At 34.1% G+C, this 20,377-nt stretch overlaps 1 protein-coding gene across 1 annotated transcript in view; it reads right to left on the bottom strand.

The window, feature by feature from the left end:
* Positions 1 to 15,382: 15,382 nt before the first annotated feature.
* The window catches only part of LOC126809577 (dynein beta chain, ciliary), a 29,000-nt gene continuing 24,005 nt past the window's right edge, over positions 15,383 to 20,377 (bottom strand). Inside the window, exons 41-46 of the mRNA XM_056098633.1 lie at positions 19,895 to 20,188; positions 19,214 to 19,407; positions 18,209 to 19,025; positions 17,447 to 17,689; positions 16,974 to 17,162; positions 15,383 to 16,689 (exon numbers count right to left, since the gene is read on the bottom strand). Of these exons, the coding sequence (XP_055954608.1) occupies positions 16,072 to 16,689; positions 16,974 to 17,162; positions 17,447 to 17,689; positions 18,209 to 19,025; positions 19,214 to 19,407; positions 19,895 to 20,188 (2,355 nt within the window). The 3' untranslated portion in view covers positions 15,383 to 16,071. The remainder of the gene's footprint in view (positions 16,690 to 16,973; positions 17,163 to 17,446; positions 17,690 to 18,208; positions 19,026 to 19,213; positions 19,408 to 19,894; positions 20,189 to 20,377) is intronic.

The following is a 20,377-nucleotide window of genomic DNA, read 5'->3' as shown; positions in this document are numbered from 1 at the left end:
ATTTTACAGTGGAAATATTTTGATTCAGCAAAAGCTGCTTTCGATTTTCCTCTTACTTCACATAAATCAAAAGTCATGTATTATACAGAACTTTTACCTTCCGAAGCTTTCAGGTAAGTACAATACTCATTTGATTTAGTGGAATTAACTCAAAACTGAATGTTTTCACAATTTAAAAAAAAAACTGAAAAAATATTCAAAATATCTTTAATCTCTTTATTCCTGTATTGACAAATCAATTTCAGAACAAAATTTCATCATTGAAAATTTTGACAATTTTTATATGCCCACATTTTCATGTGGATGTATATTGTAGTCGCCCATGTCCATCCGTCCACAATTTTTTGTGGACACTCTACAGTCTACAGGTCACAATTTTTACCCAATTTTGACAAAACTTGAAATATAGGTTTATCTCGCCAAAATCACGGTTCCTTTCTTCTATATTGACATGTATCTGACCGTATCTTCATAAATTATGGCCCCTGATTGTACGAAAAAATTGCGTATTTAACTACTGGAACCTCGAGAGGTCACAATTTTTACCAGGTTTTAAAAATGTTCATATATATCACGATTACACCCCTTATGATGGTTGAATTTGACCGAAACTGCCTGACAAAATGGACACTCCTTGAGTCCTTGTACACAATTAGTGGGAAAGTGTGTAATACCAAGGTTATAGGCACTCGAGAGGTTACAATTTTAATACGCCCACATTTTCATGTGGACGTATTATGCCGTCGCCCCTGTTTGTCCATAACTTCATGGATTATGGCCTCTGAAAAATCGTGTTTTTTGCTTGTGGACACTCTAGAGGTCACAATTTTGATCCGATTTTGATGAAACTTGAAATGCATGTTTATAACCCAAAGATCTTGGTTCTTTTCAATATCGGATCGTAACTAACTAGATCATGGTCCCTGATTGGTCGAAAAATCACATTTTTAGCTTGTGGATTCTCTAGATGTCACATTTTTTTTTCGATTTTAAAAACCGTTTAGTATGTAATTCAAAGGTTATGGACCCTCTTGAGGTCACAATTCTTAGCCAATTTTGATGAAACTTAAAACATATCTTTATATTCCAAAAATCTCAAACCCCCTTTATAATTTGCACATTTCAGACCATAACTTTCTGGATTATGGCCCCTCATTGAACAAAAAATCATTTTTGTTTTTAGCTTGTTCTCTATCCATCTATTGTAAAATGTGGTCGTATCCTGCCTGGCAGCCGCTGTTTATCTGATTATGATGCAACTTAAAACATTCGCGCATATTGGACTATAACTTCCTGGATTATGGCCCCAGATTGTATGAAAAATCATGTTTTTAGCTTGTGGTCTGTCTAGAGGTGATGATTTTTATCCAATTTAAAAAAACGTTTAAATATATCACTGTTGTTACACCAAAATGATGGTTGAGTTTGAATTTCTTGAAAATCAGACAGAAACTGACCGACAAAATTGCCGTTCCTTGTCCGCAATTTATGTAAAAGTATGTAATACCAAGGTTGTGGACCCTCTAGAAGTCACAGTTTTTATCCGATTTTGACGAGCTCGAATTTCGTGAAAATCAAACCGAAATTGCCTGACAAAATGGCTGCTCCTTGTATGCAAATAGTATAAAAGTATGATTTTTAGCTCATTATCTGTCCATCTCTTGCAAAATCTGGGCGTATCTTGCATGGCAACTGCTGGTTTAATCTCATATGACAGTTAAACTTTTTTCTCTTTTTATAGGGGCTCTATGACCAGCCTTCAATCATGTCAAAGCGGATTTTCTTCTTTAAGTATTGGAACAAATAATAGCGGCCAGTCGGGTGCCAGTCCATGTCCTTCCAGGTGATCACATGACTGCCTTTTGTTGTATTGCATGTTTGGAGTGGATTATATTCTGTGTTGCTTTTTAATACTTTGGTGATTAGGTAATAGACATCTCTCCATAAGTCTCAACATAGTTTGTAAATATACACAGTTTTGCATACACAGACATTGTAAGTCGTACATAGATTTTCATGACACAGAGTCTATGGGGTTTTTGGCAACATTTTAGAAATATTTTTGTAACAATTTTTACACATTGATGTTAATATATATATATGTTAATGCTTTATGGAGAGAAATAATAGTTAGAAATACCAAAATTTTGCATGGTTTTAATTAGTTTATGTAAAGAATTGAATAGGTCAAAAACTATGTTCTCCCTTTTTATACGCCAATATTTAATGTGGATGTATATTCATTTCACCCGTCTGTCGTCTTGTTGGTTCAATCACAATTTCTTGTGAAATTTCTGTCAGCGATCTTAATCGTTTTTTTTTTTTCTTTCAAATTATTAGTAAAATTTATAATTTTCCAAACCCAAATCTCAGAGTTACAGTCCCATTTACATTCAAACTTGTGAATGTGATAAGGACGATGTTCTTGATAAAGATTTAACAACTTGTCAGAATTGTTTATTAACCCTGTAGTAAATATTGACTACCCCAGTACCTTTAAGGAACTTAGAGAAAAGTGATATATTAATAACGGTACATCCCTGCTGTACAAACTACAGTTCATTAGACATATCTCAAACTGCCCGAGATAGATTTCTGTATTGTAGGACCATTTACTAGTTCATGCAAGTGTCACAGCTGTGCATGCGATGGGTCAATTTGGTGAGTTTAGTTAGGGTGGTCAACTGATTTAGTACAAATTTGGTGTACACAATACAAAACAGAGTTCTTGGTAGATTATTATAAAACTTAAAATGATTGTTCATCAGTGCATAATAAGGAAAAAGTAAAAATTCCCAATATTTTGAAACGTAAATTTTGCAAGTTTTTAGCAGATAATATATTTTGTCTTTTATAGCTTGTGAACAAGAAATGGGATAAATCATAAAGTTCTAAAGCTTTGTGGGATTCTTTAGTGAAACATTTTTAAGATTGTTAAAATCTATTCACATTTTGACTTGGAATATTTAGAACTTAATTGGACTTTTTAAAAGTCGCTTAGTGGAAATCATTTACTGCTGATGGGGTTGTTAGCTGGGTGCTGGCAAACCCCTGTTGATGTTCCGTTCATGACACATATAGATATTTACCTTTAGATATATTTTATCAGTAGAAACTTGATATACCTACTATTCTTTACATATACTTGGTAGTAGTAGAAGTAGTAATATTTAACTACAGTTTAACATTAACAACCATTTTATATGTTGTTTCCATAATTATTAACCAGCTCATCACAAAATATTCAAAACAAATTTATTTGGAATATTAAGATTATTATTGCATGTAAAATGTAAATATATTAATTTAATATTACAAATGAAATATAGTAGATTTACATTTTTTTTTATTAGTTGTGTGCATTTTATTTTTCTGTAGAATTTCGTAATATCGAGAAACTACATGGTAAAGGTTTTTTTTTATTTTTTGTCTCTGCGTAATGTTATTGTACTGTTGTATGTTCTTCATCTGTATTTTATCATCGACTGTAAACATGAACTTATTGTATGTTGTCCAGTAAATAGCGTAATTACATTAATCCAACACCTTTCCTGAAAATTTACCTGAATGTAAAATTGTTTGTCCTTTAAGAAATAAGAGTTTCACATCCTGGCATAACCAATAAGGATCTAAATGATATATTGGTTGCTTTAATTTTACATTGGTCACCTTTTTTTTTTTGCATTCCGCCGGTTTTAAATGTGATGTAAACAACATAAAAGTTTTTAAAAAAAGGCTAAAAGTATGATCCAATTGATATAAGAGTGAATTTAACAATAGATTCTTGTTTTACAGTTTGTAGAGTAGTCAGCGGTAATTTATCATTATATTTTATCACTGTACATTTCATTGTTTTTTGTTCAAATCACTTCTTGTTTCATTTTTTTCTTTTAATTTTTGTTCCAGTCACTGATGCCCCTTGCCTTTATTAGGGCTATTATATCGTATCCTTCCATCATACTCTTTGAAACATAGTAACTTTATTTCTAGCGAATAGATTTTGATAACACTTTGATTATATGATCACATTCACTTACCTAATGCAAATATCACTGCTATTAATTAGCCTACTGCAATCTAATTTGTTAATTGTGTAAAACACAAAACTAATGAACTGATTTTGGTAAAATTTGAAATATATATCACCGTCACCCACTTAAGATCAAATATCAATGCCATCTTTGCATTTATATTTTATTGCCCTACTGCACTTATTCAATTCTTTGAAATACAATAACTTTACTTTTGTTAAATTGATTTTGATCAAACTTGGAAATAAATATAAATATCTCAGACATTCAGTTGAAACATCAAGGCCATCTGCACATAATTATTTAAATGGTGTACTGCAATCTTAACAGTTTTACAATTAATTGAATGGATTTTGATCAAATAGTGGGAAACAAACTTGTTATTTTTACTTGCATCTTGTTACTCCAGTATGTTTATTCTCACCACTTTTCAGTCATTTTTATACGCCCACATAGAAATGTGGACGTATATTGCCGTCGCCCCCACCCGTCCGTCGGTCCGTCCGTTCTTGTGAACGCTCTAACACCAAAAGTTATCATCCAATTGTTTTAAAATTGATATATGTTGTTTACATTAGTGAGATGAAGAAGCCTATTTAATTTCAATAATTTCCGTTTATAACGTCTAGAGTTGTGGCCCCTGTTTTACTTTGTTGAACCTTGTGAACGCTCTAATGCCAAAAATTAACATCCGATCTTTGTGAAATTTATATGCAATATTTAAATTAGGGAAACGAAGAAGCCTATTGAATTTCAGCAATTTCCGTTTATTACTTCTAGAGTTATGGCCCTTGTTTCACTTTGTTTAACCTGGTGAATGCTCTAACCCCAAAAGTCATCATCCTATCTTTCTGAAATTTATATGCATTATTTAAATTAGTGAAAATAAGAAGCCTTTTTTATTTCAATAATTTCCGTTTATAACGTCTAGAGTTATGGCCCTTGTTTCACTTTGTTGAACCTTGTGAACGCTCTAATGCCAAAAGTTAACATCCGATCTTTGTGAAATTTATATGCAATATTTAAATTAGGGAAACAAAGAACCTTTTGAGTTTCAGCAATTTCCGTTTGTTACTTCTAGAGTTATAAATGGCCCTTTTGAGTTTCAGCAATTTCCGTTTGTTACTTCTAGAGTTATAAATGGCCCTTGTTTCACTTTGTTTAACCTTGTGAACGCTCTAACCCCAAAAGTGATCATCCTATCTTTCTGAAATTTATATGCATTATTTAAATAAGTGAAAAGAAGAAGCTTATTGAATTTCAGCAATTTCTGTTTATTACGTCTAGAGTTATGGCCCTTGTTTCACTTTATTGAACTTTGTGAATGCTCTAACATCAAAAGTTATCTGCCGATCTGTATGAAATTTACATGCGTCATTTAAATTAGTAAAGAGAAGAATCGTATTGAATTTCAGCAATTTCCATTTATTACTTCTAGAGTTATTGCCCTTCTTTCACTTCGTTCAACCTTGTTAATGCTCGATTGATGAAAGTTATCATCCGAAATGTATGAAATTTATATACATCATTTAAATTTGTGAAACGAAAAACCCTGTCAAATTTAAACAATGTAGATTACTTCTAGAGTTGAGACTCTTGTTTCAATTTGTAGAACCTTGTGAACCCTTAAACGGCAAAAATTATAATCTGATCTGTAGGCCTATGGAACTTACTTGTAAAGGCCTACAATTACCTTCAAAGGAATAAATATGTGACAACCATTGTCGACCGCTCGGACGATTTAGCTGCTGTGGACGTATGTTTCGTTGCCTGGCAACCTATCTTTTATTACTTTTGTTCCCACCACTTCTCATTGTTCTTGTCCCAATCACTATGTATTGTATGTGGTCCTGCCATTTCTTGTTATTTGTTCCTGTTATTCTTGTTCTCATTATTTTTGTTCCTGTTTTCATGATTTCTCTTTATGTTACTCACAGCTATTTGAAGGTAATTGAGCTTTGCCTTCTGGTCCTATTTAATGTAATAATTATTTATTTCCATCTTCCAATTTTTGTCTGAAATATATAAGCTTATACTTATCTATTAAATAATGTGATAATAATGTTGTCAAGAATTGGTAAACTAAGATCACATCTTTGTTGAAATGTTGGTTTAATCGTCCCTGTAGTGTCATCCTTGTTATATAATACGTTTTATTTTATATTCATAAATTAATTTATATAAAAGTGAAGGAGAGTCATTGTGGCTCAGTGAGTAAGATCCTGGCTCGATAACCAGGAGGTGCCGGAGGGCCTGGCAAGGACAGTGTCTAGCCTGGGACCCTGTGTACAAATTTGCGTGCTCTCAAAAGATTTGAAATAATAATAGGCTGTAGCGCCGCTAACCTGGCAAATTTGACCTCATAGCCCATCTTCATTAGCCCAGTTGATGCAGAAAAGTAGGACATTAAACCACATTTCATTTCATTATTTAAAAGTAAGTTATTGTTTTATTAAGGTTATTTATTAAATACATCTTATCTATATATATTCTTTTTTACTTTATTTTATATGAACAGGATTTTGTAATAATCTTCATTGCTTTATTTACGAACCCAAATTCAGATGGTGAATAAAGTTATCTTGGGAAAAAATCAAATACAACATAACTTCTTTTTTTTAAAAAACCAAAATCTTGTCAAAACATTTTATACAAGTTACAAATTTTGTAATTGTAAGATTAATGTTCATAGTGTATCTTGTTGGTTTCTGATGTATATGTTAGTCTGTGCCATTAAACAATAGTGACACTGAGCAGCAAATGGAATTCAGGAGCTCTATATGTTTTGCATTGCACTGAAAATTGATTGTGAAGAATATAGTACACTATATTCTACTTTCACTTTGCCAGGGACAGGAGACCAACATACAAGTTTTTTGTCCCCCGCCTTTCGAAGAAAGCAGGGGACTATTAAAATGGGTTTGTCCGTCTGTCTGTCTGTCTGTTCGTCACATTTTTTTGGACACAATAACTCTGCTTCTAATTGAGCTAGAATGTTCAAACTTGGTGTAGGTGTTTGTTAGGTCAATGCTTTGATGGAGTTCGAAGATGAGCATTTTCTGCTTAGGGTAAGCAGAGATAAGCAATTTGATTGGTTGATGCTTCGGGACACGATAACTTTGGTTTTAATTAAGTGGGAGTGATGAAACTCTGAGTGTAGATTCATTATATCATTACCTTGACTAAGTTCGATAGTGAGAATTTTCTGCTTAGGCTAAGGAGCAATAAGCAATTTGATTGGTCAAGATTTTGGAACATAACAACTCTGCTTTTAATTGAGGTAGATTTACTAGAATGTTTAAACTTGATGTAGATGTTCATTAGATTATTTAAATTATGAGCTAAAGCTAAGTAGAGCTAAGCAATTTCATTGGTCGATGCATGGGACAAAATAACTTTGATTCTATCTGATAAAGAGTGATAAAACTTAGTCTATAGTTGATATCAGTTTGATTGCTTGATACTTTTGAAAAAAAAAAAAAAAAAATGTGCTATTAATTATTATCTGTCATAACAACTGTGTCACAGTGTGAACATTTTACATGTAGTTTCACAGATCTTGAATGGACAAATGAAAATTTAAGTTATTTTATGGATCTACTAGAATTTATTGTAATCGTCATGTCTTGGAGTGTAATGGTTAGAAAAGAATCTTAAAAGAATCTATTCAGCAGTAGGTAATGCGGATTGAATATATATGTAATTACGGTATGCTTCATATCTTTAATATCTTTTTTCTTTTTTTTGTATTTTAGAATCAGAAGATGATGATAGAACTATATTATTGTTAAAGAATTTAGTTATTTGATTCATGTAGAGAAATGTGATATTATTATTACCAAGCACATGTCCAACTGAAGGGTATACAACATGTATCGAACAAACCTACAATAATATCAAGTTTACAATTCTTATTTGACCACCAAACTTCATGACAGCTGATAATATCAAATCAGATGAACCTCAGCTAATAAGGTGATACTATTATTAACATGAAATTTTGGATGATATTTTTGTAGGATATCGTAAATCATGCATGTTTCATTTGATTTTAAACTTCATGTAACTGTGATCCACTTGTCTCCTGCAACTTATCTAGTCTTAGATTAGACATAGAGGTCATCAGAGTTCAGCTCATCATTTAAATCTATGTCTAATTTTAAAAAAAAAAAAATTATAGAGTTTTAGTAACAAATAGTATAAATTTAGAATCTCATCATAAAAATATGTTGTATAAATTACAATACAGTGCAATTTCCGAACCTCGGATAGAAACATAGAAAAAGTCTTTTAGCGGTTATATGTCATTTTTTTGACGAAATTATTTAATATCATTACTTGAATTGGTATTAAATAATGAATGAAATTTTTAGATTGTATTTTATGTAAGCTCATAGCAGAGGGGCATTGGTTTCTTGTTAATTGAGTTGATTAAACAGGTTTCTTGTTAATTGAGTTGATTAAACAGTTTACAACTGTGTATAAACAAAGCGGGTATCTTGAAAATTAGTTTTAGAACCTTGATTAAAAAATTTAATGAATGTGTAGTAAAATTAACATTTAAAGTGGGGCATATAAAATACATTGTTTTATATATATTATATATTTATATATAAAAACCCATTAACTTATATTATGTTTTATAGAGATTGAGTTGGAAAAGTAAAACAACTTATTGCTACTAGTTTGTTATTGTTAAGCTTTACATATGTTAATGATTAAAATCGTAAAAGCAGTGAATGTTCATTTGCAAACTAAAATACTATGTAGGCTATACATGTATTTGATAAACAAAAAAATCCTGTTTTATCTACCCAGTTATTATTAAGGTCTTCTTTTAGTTTTTTTTACAGCATGTTTTAAAAGAAAGGATCTAAGTAAAACAGATACACTAGATGAATTTGACTTTAAAGTGTTCTAGTTTATTTTTCATTTCACATTCTCAAAGAGGTCTACCTATGTATAGTTCCTGTAGCTTGTTATAAAGTTATCAGGTACTAATAATATTGACTTGAAGATATTAAACTCTACAATAAATATGTTCATCAATCAGTCATGGATAAATGATATGAATCAATGTAAACCTATTTACTATCAATTTTTAATCAAAGCCAAGAATACATATGAATGTTAATTGAAAATTTCAAGAAGAAAAGCGTTTTGATAATATTTTTGTTTAATTATTCATTTCTAAATATCAATCAAATTTTTTGTTGTTGATGAGATTTTGTGAATCTCCACGATCAAATTATGATGTTAAAAAGAAGTCTTCCTTATTTATGGCTAGATACGATCTCATAAGACAATATTATTTCTAGCGAATTCCATTAATCAGGTAGAGGTTTTTACATTATTAATTTTACAGTTAAATGTATTTACATCATATTTATATATAAACTCCTATACACACAAGACTCTTCAATTCAAAGTTTGACAGTCCTGTCATGTAATAACATGCCAGTGTGTTACACATATTAAAAAGGTGTTATCACTTTATTAACCAGAAGTTCCTCAGTATTTTCCCGCGTGGTTTCCAATTGTCAGTGGTGCTGGACAGAGGGCTGGAACAGTGAAGAACCCTAGACAATCGAATTTCGAAATAAGAGTAGGTCATAGTGCCGCTGCCCAGGCTAAATCCTCCTCATAGCATGTTGTATGGCATATGTCTGTCGTCATTATAATTACCCAGTCGGTGGAGCAAACTAGGACGTTAAACCACATTTCACTTTATTTATCTTTGCTGGATAGTAAGAAATAATATTTGCCATTTGATTGTCATTCGCCTGCATAGCTCCTTAGCAGAATTTCCGACAAATTTATCACATGGTGATATTAATTGAAATGTGGTTTATTAATGTCCTAGCTTTCTGCACCAACTGGACTAATGAAGAGAAGGGCATACTGTCAAGGTTTCTTTTACATGTGCATGATGGTCATGGTAACACAGTTTTTTTGTAGACTGTTACTTTTATTTCCATGGTAAGGGGGATAATGCCTCATTGGCAACCAATGCATGTATGTTATGATAAAGGTATACATGTCAACCGTTGAATTGTAAAGTCTTGAGTATATTAAGAGACTAAAGTTTGCTGATGAAACTGCTTGTTTCTAAATTTTAGCCAGTTATAATAATGTTGATATTGCAATATGGAAAATATTATTATCTACTTATTTATAATATATTTTACAATTTGTGTTTAAAGTGGACTGAACCTATCTTACCAGTTTATATATTCTGATCTGTTGGGTAAGATACAGATTAAATTATTATTTATATCAGTTCCATGTGAGAAATAACTTTTAATTATATATTTCTTTTTTTTTTTTAAAGTTTCTCTTATACATTGATAAGTGACATCATTTCACCATATTAAAGATGCATTATGTAACATTTAGATAAAGAGCTGACAGTTCTCGCTATAATAGTTTAAAAAAAAAAGATAATGAATTGCAAATTATTGAAAATTTCAGTCAAATTACTTTATTCTGAGCTACAATAATAAACAATGTCTTGATTATCCATTTTATTATTAAATTATTAAGTAATAAGGGGGGTTGGGGGTCTACTCTAATCCATTCAATGGTCTAGGGAGTTTATTATGGGCTTGTCTTGTGAATAAATGTCTAATTAATAATTCATATAAGCCAGAAAAAAGACCTGCAATTGGCTGAATTAGCTCTTATATAATGCATCTATAATAGAAAAAATAACATTTTCATATACTTTTACATCCAGGCAGCTGATTATCTGTACAAAAGGAGTTAGTGATCAGCAACCAGACAGTAAAAGTGTTCTGATAACCTGCAGTTTTAATCCCTTTAAAACAAATAATTATCAAAGAATAATTAGGGGTTGAGGTATAAAATAAAACCTTAACTATTACTGCCATATTCCACTTCTTGATAATGTGCCATATTTTAAAGGAGACAATGAACCTTATTAACGTTGAATTTAAAGATTATTGATTCTTTGTTTCTACAAATTACATCTGTATTATATGTACTCTCTATAAAGGCATTGTCAGGCGAATTCCATAGTAATAAAATTGAGCAATTAAATAAAATAGCATTGTTTCTTCTAAGGCCTAAATAACTTGCTCCAGTTAAGGTATATTTCATGAACAAATGTGATGCAAAGTAAAACTGTACATGTATTCTGTAAATTAAAAATGGTTAATATAAGAACCATGGTTGATTGTCTAGGCAATAATGAATGGCAATCATAGCAGATAATTATATATCGAATTATTATTGCCAATGATTAACTATATTAAGGGGAATGGAAGAAATTAGTATTTATTTTGTTAAAGGATGATGTTAATGAATAATAGGATGTAACTTATGGTATAGTTATTATTAGCCTGGTTTTGCTGTGATAGAAAATACCTAGTATTACCTACAGGGGCTTGATGCAGTAGCTTTTGAAGACTGACTTAAGGAGTTAAGATTGTGTGTTGGGTGGGGGACTTTTCCCCGCCCTACTACTGTATGTCTAATGGTGTAGCTAGTGCAGGAAATCTAAATTTAAAAGAAGTTGACTAACTCATTAAAGAGGATTTCATGAACCAAGACCAAATATCTAATGTGTCAAGCCCCTGTGATACATGTATTACCACCAGCCTTTCCATTACACCCCATGTTATTTTACATATCACCTATAACCTAGGTCTTTACAGACTGGAATAAAGTTATTATTTCTATGAACATTGTTTTCTCTTGTCCTTTAAAGCTTGGAGATAAAATACAAAAGTTTCCTCCCAGCCTCAGTCCTCAAATAAAAAAATTATAATACTTTGCAAATTTGCAAAATGTTCTTCATAATTTTTTTTTTATTAAATTTGATCTTCCATCTTTCTAGGTGGGTTGGATGGCCGAAGGGTTAGCATGTGCGTGCTGTATCATAAGGTCTGTCATTGAGTCAACTGGCGTGGTTACGTGACAAGGAGTAGGGTCGCCTGCCCAACCTCGTGGGTTTTCTCGTTTCCAATAAATTAATGCTTTGGCTTAGTTATCATTAAGTGTCACTAGCTCAAGTGGTGGCTTTGGGGGGGGGAGGGGGCGCTTTTGCCCCCTAATAAATCTGGTTTCCCCCCCCCCCCCACACCCAATAATTTTTGAGAAAAAAAAAGTATTTGCGATACGTTTCGGTAATCAATACCTTCTACGGTGATTAAATCCCACATTCCCACTCAGTCATAGACTTGCATGTTGTAGAGTGATTTCTTACCAAGCCCATCCTGCTGTAGACCTACTATAAACAATAACACGTGAACCACTTGAGAAGTGCTTTTTACCAAGGGCGTGGATTTGTCACAACTTTTGGGGGGGGGGGGGGAACGGACGAACCCTGGAATCTGGAACATTTCATTACCAAACGAAATAAATGATTACGAACAGTTTACTGTACCAGTGTTATTTCGATGAAGGCTGGAACTGGGGGTAATATGTTGACAATATGCAAAAAATTGACCACCTACATCAAAGCTGCATAAATATTAATTGTTCATGAAGTTAAGTGAATGGTCCAAAGACAATCGTTCTACAATCAGGACTGTTCTCTTTGGATATCTTGGCGACATGAAGGGGGTCATTATGCACCGCACACGCCATAGGCATCAAGTGGTTCAGTCGGTTTTGCGTCATGGAGTTGCGTAGCCAAGTTTTGATACGGTGCAGAGTGCTGAACTAGCAGGGTTCAGCAGTGTGAGATGAGAAGAGCTTCGACAGAAGGGAACATTTGCCTCACTTCAGGTGACATGAGGAACGCTTCGTGCACTAGCGAAATAGATTTGGCCAAAAACTGGCGCTTGAAGAATGGCAATTCTTGTTCCAAGTCCCGATTCAGTTCCAGATACGTAGAAACAAGCTCACCATCATGTGGATATAAACCTGAAAATCTGTCCTGGCTATCAAAATCATGGGGGGGGGGGCACAGACCTATTCGTCCCCCCTTCCGATACTAAGCCCCCCCACACACACACACACTAAATCCATGCCCATGCTTTTACGATCCTCAAAGTTTTTGGGTCAAAGCGGCGAGAATATGCATTCACTTACACTGTTCGTTTGACATTTCCCCCTCTGTTCGGATAAGCTGGTGGTTTAGCGAAGAACAGTATGTGGTCAGCTCTATTTCTGAAATACTGCCCGGCTGCATTTCCGGTAGTCTATTTCACAAAATATCGTGGCGAAAATATTCATTCACTTTGATTCACTCACTCCGTTTGACACTTTCCTCTCCGGTCGGATAAACTAGCCATTTGGCGACAGGCAGTATCTGGTAAGCTCTATCTCGATGATCAGTGCCTGAAATACTGCCATACTGCATTTCTGGCAGTATACTTTTCAATTTTTCGGGGGCTTCGTTGAGGTTCGCAAGTCCGTTCATTAATTGACACTTTTCTCTCTGGGGTCGGATAGACTATAGTGATCAGGCGACAGATGGTATCTGACAATCGCTGCTAAATACTGTCAGACAGCATTTCCGACAGTCTATTTTTCTAAATACCACATACCCTCTTTAAGGATTCCCTATTTGGCACTCGTGAGTGGGCTTCGTCGAGGTTCGGTCGTTTGACACTTTATCTCAACGACCAGTGCTTCTGTTTTCTAAAATTTCTGGGGGAGGCCCCCCTACCCGTAGTACAAGCTTGTGCCTTTTCCCCCTTAACCTTGGACTTTGCCCCTCCAACCACCGGCGGCTGGCGGCGCCACGGACTAGCTGTAATATGTTTAGTATGTATTTAAAGTGGTTAGAAATTATGCAGTTGTCATTAATTAGCAGGTGTGTAACTAGCTGTTATATACTATTCAAAAAAAGTAGGGGATATTTGACTTTTAAATGTTATTAAAGTCACCTAATGAAACTGACGAAGAAACAAATGACAAAATGAAATGAAGTTCACATTCATCGATTTATTCCAAATGATCGTTAGACTAAGTAAGGCACAGACTGACCATTATAAGGGTAAAATGATACCCGGGGTCAAACAGCAAAGTTACCACAGCATCACAACCAAGTCAGTAACGGGTAAATCCTCCTCTGTTTGCCAAACAAGCATTGATCCGACGTGGCATACTCCTAATGAGACGTCTAAGGTCATTTTGGTCCAGGTTGTCCCATTCCTGTTGCAACGCAGCAGCAAGTTCTTGGACATTGGCAGGACGTTGTTGACGTTGACGTAACCTCTGTCCAAGCATGTCCCAGACATGCTCGATGGGGGGGAGGTCGGGACTCAGTGCTGGCCAAGGTAATGTGGTGATGTTCTGTTGTTGGAGGTAACCTGTAACGATCCTGGCCCTGTGACATCTTGCGTTGTCATCCTGGAAGATGAAACGGCGGCCATGACGTCGTGCGAACGGCACAACATGGACTGCCAAGATGTTGTCCCGGTAGTACTGGCCTGTAACACGCCCTGCAACAACATGTAAAGCCGTTCTTCCAGCAACAGTGATGCCTCCCCACACCATAACAGAACCACCCCCAAATCGATCATGTCTGATGACGTTAACGTCTTGGAAGCGCTCGTTTCGACGACGCCACACCCTCCTACGTCTGTCCAAAAAATCAACAGTGAACCTTGACTCATCTGAAAACATCAGACCTGAGCGTGGTCTGTCCTGTACAGATTGTGTATCACGGTATCTGGACCATAGCCTGCTTATGACAGACTGAGAAACATTCATCGTCCGCGCCACAACCGCCTGTGTTGTGCCGATCTGTAGCATGCCAAGGGCATGTAACCTTTCATTTTGGGTAAGCCGACGCATATCAAAATTTGTTTTCTGGTCACTAAAACAATTAAACTGATGTTTCCACCCTGGAATTCAATGCCACAATGACTGTAACATTCAAAGTCAGAGTCGTGCAAATCTTGGGTTGGACCCCCATGATGATCCCAAGCATCACCTGCATTCCATGCGGTAGCTATTGGTGCGTTTGGGCGTCACATGTAACTGGAAATGTTTCTTCTGTTAGGTTCTATAGTGACTTTTTTCGTAGTCATTTGCATATTTTAGTATTATGCCCCCAAAATCAAATATCCCCTACTTTTTTTGAATAGTATAGATGTCACTGCTGGTGTAAAAGTGTGGCTATAACACCCATCAAATTGAATACACAAACCTGGACAATAGTCACAGTTTGAACACCTTGGTGACATAACACCTACCTAATGACTACTGCCTGATTACTAACAATTTAACTAATACACATTAAGTATATAAACTGACAACTTCGATCTATTAGTGTCCTATATTTTCATTTATAACAGTTATTTTTTTGCTTAGTCAACGATATCAAAGTTACACAGTGTTAGTGATTGGGGGGGTTGGGGGGTGTAACAAAAAGACTATTTAATAAATAATTTTATTCAAACTGCGTTGAATTTTCCTACATACAATTTATAAATAATTTATGAACAATTTAAATAAAAATCAACAAATCAGTTATGGACGGAACACTGATAAGAAAACATGGCAGAAAGTATTGTGACAAAACTTAACCATATTCTTTCAAAAATAAATATTACCAATGTACAGGGAGTAAAAGGAAGGTTTTTCATTTTCAAACAATAAAATCTGATGTGTTAATGCTGAAGTCTTTGAACATCTTAAATTCAAAAAATATAACAGAATTTTGTAAAATAATGCTGATTTAATTTTTAAATATACAATGCTGATGTAATTTATGTTTTAATATCTGAATTTGTCAGAGTTATCTTAAAGAATCTTAATACAGTACTGGTACATTTAAACTTATAATTATAAGCTTATATTCCATTTTATAATTTTTTTTTATGTTTTGTAAAATAATGCTGAATTAAAGTTTTGAAAATACAATGCTGAAGTAAGTTTCTTAAAATTATTGCTTAATATCTGGCTGGATCTGTCAAAATTGTCTTATAAGATAAGAATACTAGAAAAATATATTGTTAAGCACTGACAAATAAATATTCTGTAATGTACATTTGTGGAATTTTTCAGTATGTGAAGTGATTTTGATATAAATAATGTGATGATATAGAGTAGATTAAAATGTTTAAACTTGTAATAGGAGAGCAACACCACCGAGAACCCATCTACTGGCTTTCTCTTTGGTTTTAAGGTTGAAGGTCCAGACGTACGTAGGACCTCTGCTCTTTGTTTTATATACAGGGCATTCATAAACATTTCTTGTATCTTGTCTGTCCACGGGGATGGCCTTGATAAACATAACAGGCATGGGTGGAGCCAACTCTTTAAGTCTGGCTTCATTGATCATACCTGTCTGTGTGTCCCACCTAGCACCTTCCATGTACAGACCGTGCACGTAAGCTCCTTCACGGGGAGGTCCGGCCATATCTTCTCGTGTCTTCTTCGTTACATCACACTGCAGACACATTCTGTCCAATGGCCATTCATTCTTACGTGCCATCTGCTGCATGATAGCTGTCAGGAAGGACTGTGGATTAAAGAAACCTCCCAGCCATACGGCTGCAGGAAGTTGGAAATCAGAGGTCCAGGTTTCAAGTTCTTTGACTCTTTGTAGTAAATCAGCATACCAGGCTCCAAGACCATACAAAGATGGATAAGCTTTCTTGTTCCAGGTTTCTGGTATAGTATCCAAGAAAAGCGCATTACTCAAATCTTCCATATCGGCAGTAATTGTCAATTCACCCTACAAGTAAATACAAACATAATTAAGAATCTAAATACAGTATTTAACTATTATTTTCATTTTCATTTACAAATGGCCAACTGAAACATAAAGTCAACACTTCATCAATTATGACATCACTAGATTATGACATCATTAAGACCTTTGACACTGAATTATGAAGTCAATTAACTATGACATCATCTGATTGTCTTCATCAGCAAAGAGTTAATTATTCTCATGACCATACAAGCAGGCTGGGTAAGTTTTCTTCTATTTTCATTAATTGTCTGAATCCAACTCACCTTAAGACCCAAATCTAACTCCTTCAAAGATCTGCGAATCTCAGATGTCAACATATTCATTCTTTCACATTCTTGGAAGGCAACAACAATGTATGGTGTTCTTTCTTCTAGTGGTACTTTACCCATAATTTCTAGCATGTTGAATTCTTCAGGAAGTTTCTCAACAATTTCATCTAACAGTCCCTTTACCTGATAATTGAAATAAAAATTATTCACTTGGTAAAATAATTCAATCGTAAAATCTACTTTCATTATATATGAAGGAACAGAACCCTTTTTGCTAAATTAAGGTGATTATTAGTGATTGGGCAAGCTATAGTTAGTCAGTCTTCCTACAAATAATGTTGACATTGGAAAATGCACAAGCCTGCAATTAAATTGCAGTAGAATTGATTTCATGGATATGAATTCAGACTCAACAATTTTCTATTCCTTTCAATGGTGAAATAAATCATTTGCAAGATCAAATTTACCTTTTCTTCTCGACTAACACCAGCACCGGCCCCAGCTCCGGCATCACGTGGCTGCATCTCAAACACAGTACGGAACAAATTATCAGAGGTTGTTGTCAAGAATTCAATCTCAGCATTAGGATGTAAACCATATAAGTAAGGACTCTCTGGGGGTAAAACTTCATCTATGTAACTGTGGTAGCCTTTGTAATCAGAGTTTGGTGGAATGGGGAAACCGGGAGCTAAATATAACTCTCCATCCAACTGAAATATAAAATGATTATCGATTAAAGCTCAGTATAAACCAACTGGGACATTTGTAACATCTTTAACTGCTGATATTGATATTGTGAAACAAACGATTTCTATTAATTTAGGTAATCGTTTAAAGCTAGTTCAGTGTAAAATAAGGCTTTGAGATTTATCATTCCTATTCTTACTATTAATAAATGTTACATGTTCATTTATTTCATCTAAAATATCACAAAGATTTTCAAGACAAATCTTAAATAGGATCAGGCCCGGATATAACAGTTTTAGTGATACCTGGTAAAATGCCAGGTACTACAGAACTAGAGTACCTGACATAATGCCAGACAGGTATTAAAGGTATTGATAAAAACACAGAAAAGGGACAAATCAGTACCAGACAAATTGACAGTTACCAGAAAGATTGTACCTGTCAATATCTATGATAGGTGCCTTATTTCAAGGCATGTATATCATCCATATCCTTTGGATACTTGTTGGAAATTCAATTTTTTTTATTTGAAATAATCTTACCATTTCCGGATGCATGTAGACTTCAAGATATGTCTTGCATAGTCTTCTATCCCAATCATCAGTGATGTGACCTCCATACATAATCTCTCCAAATAGATATCTCAAATCTTCCCATGGTACTTTAGCATTAGCTTCTAGATAGTTATACAGTACATTAACACTGATGGTCAGATCACCAGTATTGTAGGGGTACACACGATTCCATCCTTGAGGTCCAAACTTACGTCTTTCACACACCACAGCATGGAAGTAACACAGTGCAAAAAGAATACTCTTAAATTCTGTCTCCCTTGCGCACATCTCGAGTGTATCCTGAGTGAAGTTATCAAGGGCTTTATGTAGATTGGCAAACATACCAGTCGGGGGCTCGTTGGTAATCTTGACAGCTGGTTCCAGGATACCCTGAGGTATAATGTGATACTCGTTTGATGAAGCAGGTTCAGCACTAATAAATACACGATAATCATCATGTCCTACTTCACTGTATTCTTCTAGTTTCTTCTCTAAAGTTGATAACCATTTACTTACAAGATGAATATTCTGTAAAATGACCCAATGTCCATCTTTAGCTGCAATGTCCATTGCTTGTTCTGCTACAATTTCCTGACCTTGTCCAAGAGATATATTGTGGAAGTTTTTGTTATCTTCTGTAAATCCGAGTCTTTTACCGATAGCTTCTACATCTTTCAGTGGGTCAACACCAGGTGATAGAATAAAGAAGACTGGTGTAGCGGGTCCTGATTCTTCGAAGGACTTACTGAATTCAACAGCTCGGCCTTCTACATATTTTGTTCCCATTCTTTCTTCAATAAAGTTCCTGAAAGATTGGATATAAGCTGTATTAAGTACACGTTTTGGGAGAGAAAAGGTCATAAATGACATAAACATAATATGTATGAAATGTAAAAAAAAAGAAAAAATTACCAGAAATGCTTTCTTTAAGTAACTTCTTGTAAAAATGCCAAAATAAAATTATAAATTACCAAGTTTAAATTTAAATTATACCTTATGGCATAGGTCATTCTGTCAGGACGTAAAGCTCTCATCATGCATAGTTTCTGAAGTGATGTTTTGTTTTTCCATTCTTGAGGGAATTTTTCTTTCTCTGGACATTCACTTTCTACGAACTTCTTCCATCTTTTAGCTGATCCTTCAATATCTCTATCTAAATTACGGAATTCTTCCATAGAAGCTAATGCCTAAAAAAAATATTACTGAAGAATTAAAACTAGACCGATTCAGATATATTAAGGCCCACAAGTTCTTAATTTGACTTAAATAAGTTATTGGTTGAAAACTTGTTGGCCTTTCCCCATGAAAGGATAAGATTGCTTTTGTAATCTACTAATGTGTATAAAAATGTTTTGTTAGCAAGTTTCTAGGAAAATTATATCTTTTCAATTACAATAGTACCGCCACCAGTACCCAAAATTATATTCTTTCAATTACCAAAATACCCCAAATTATATTAAATCAATTACACAAGTACCTCCCAATTTTTTTGGGGGGAATTACAAATGTACCCCCCCAAATTTTTGGTCCATTTGAAAAAGTAACGCCAATTTTGTTTTTTCAATTACAAAAGTAACAGAATTCAATCGAATTACTTTATTCCGCATGATAGAGAGTTACTTTATTCCGCATGATAGAGAGTTAATCTTTAAACAATAATTATCAATGTTTTACCTTTATTCCTCCCCACGAGTTACTGTTGAGGAAATCTACTGGTGTGGTGACATTTTGTTGAGCTGGGAAACGTAACAAGAAATCAAGCTCTACAGGATTAATCTCATTAGTCATGAGAAGAATCTGGAAAGCCATTTGCGTAGAAAAGATAAGTTTATCCTTCTCAAACAATCCTCTTGTAGTGTAGGTGGATACTGAGAAGGTTATACAATCGATAAGGTTTATCACACGCTGTTTGACATCTTCAGCTGGCTCGGCCTTATCAATAGCCTTGTCAAATACTACGCTAAAAGCCTGAAGAAAAAAAAAAAAAAAAAAATAATCCAGAAATGATCTCTTTACACGACACTTGTTTTTAAAAAGTTAAATTCTAGTACTACTCTTGATAATGTAATTTATATCAAATTCACTGTGTATTGTAAGTGAACAGAACTCTTTAAACAAAACTGGATTCATTAAATTATGTTCTACTAATTATAAAGT

This window comes from Patella vulgata, chromosome 2 (genome assembly GCF_932274485.2).
Source record: "Patella vulgata chromosome 2, xgPatVulg1.2, whole genome shotgun sequence".
NCBI classification, from domain to species: Eukaryota; Metazoa; Mollusca; class Gastropoda; family Patellidae; genus Patella; species Patella vulgata.
Note: the sequence above shows the minus strand (reverse complement) of the source record. Positions and strands in the feature narration are given on the sequence as shown.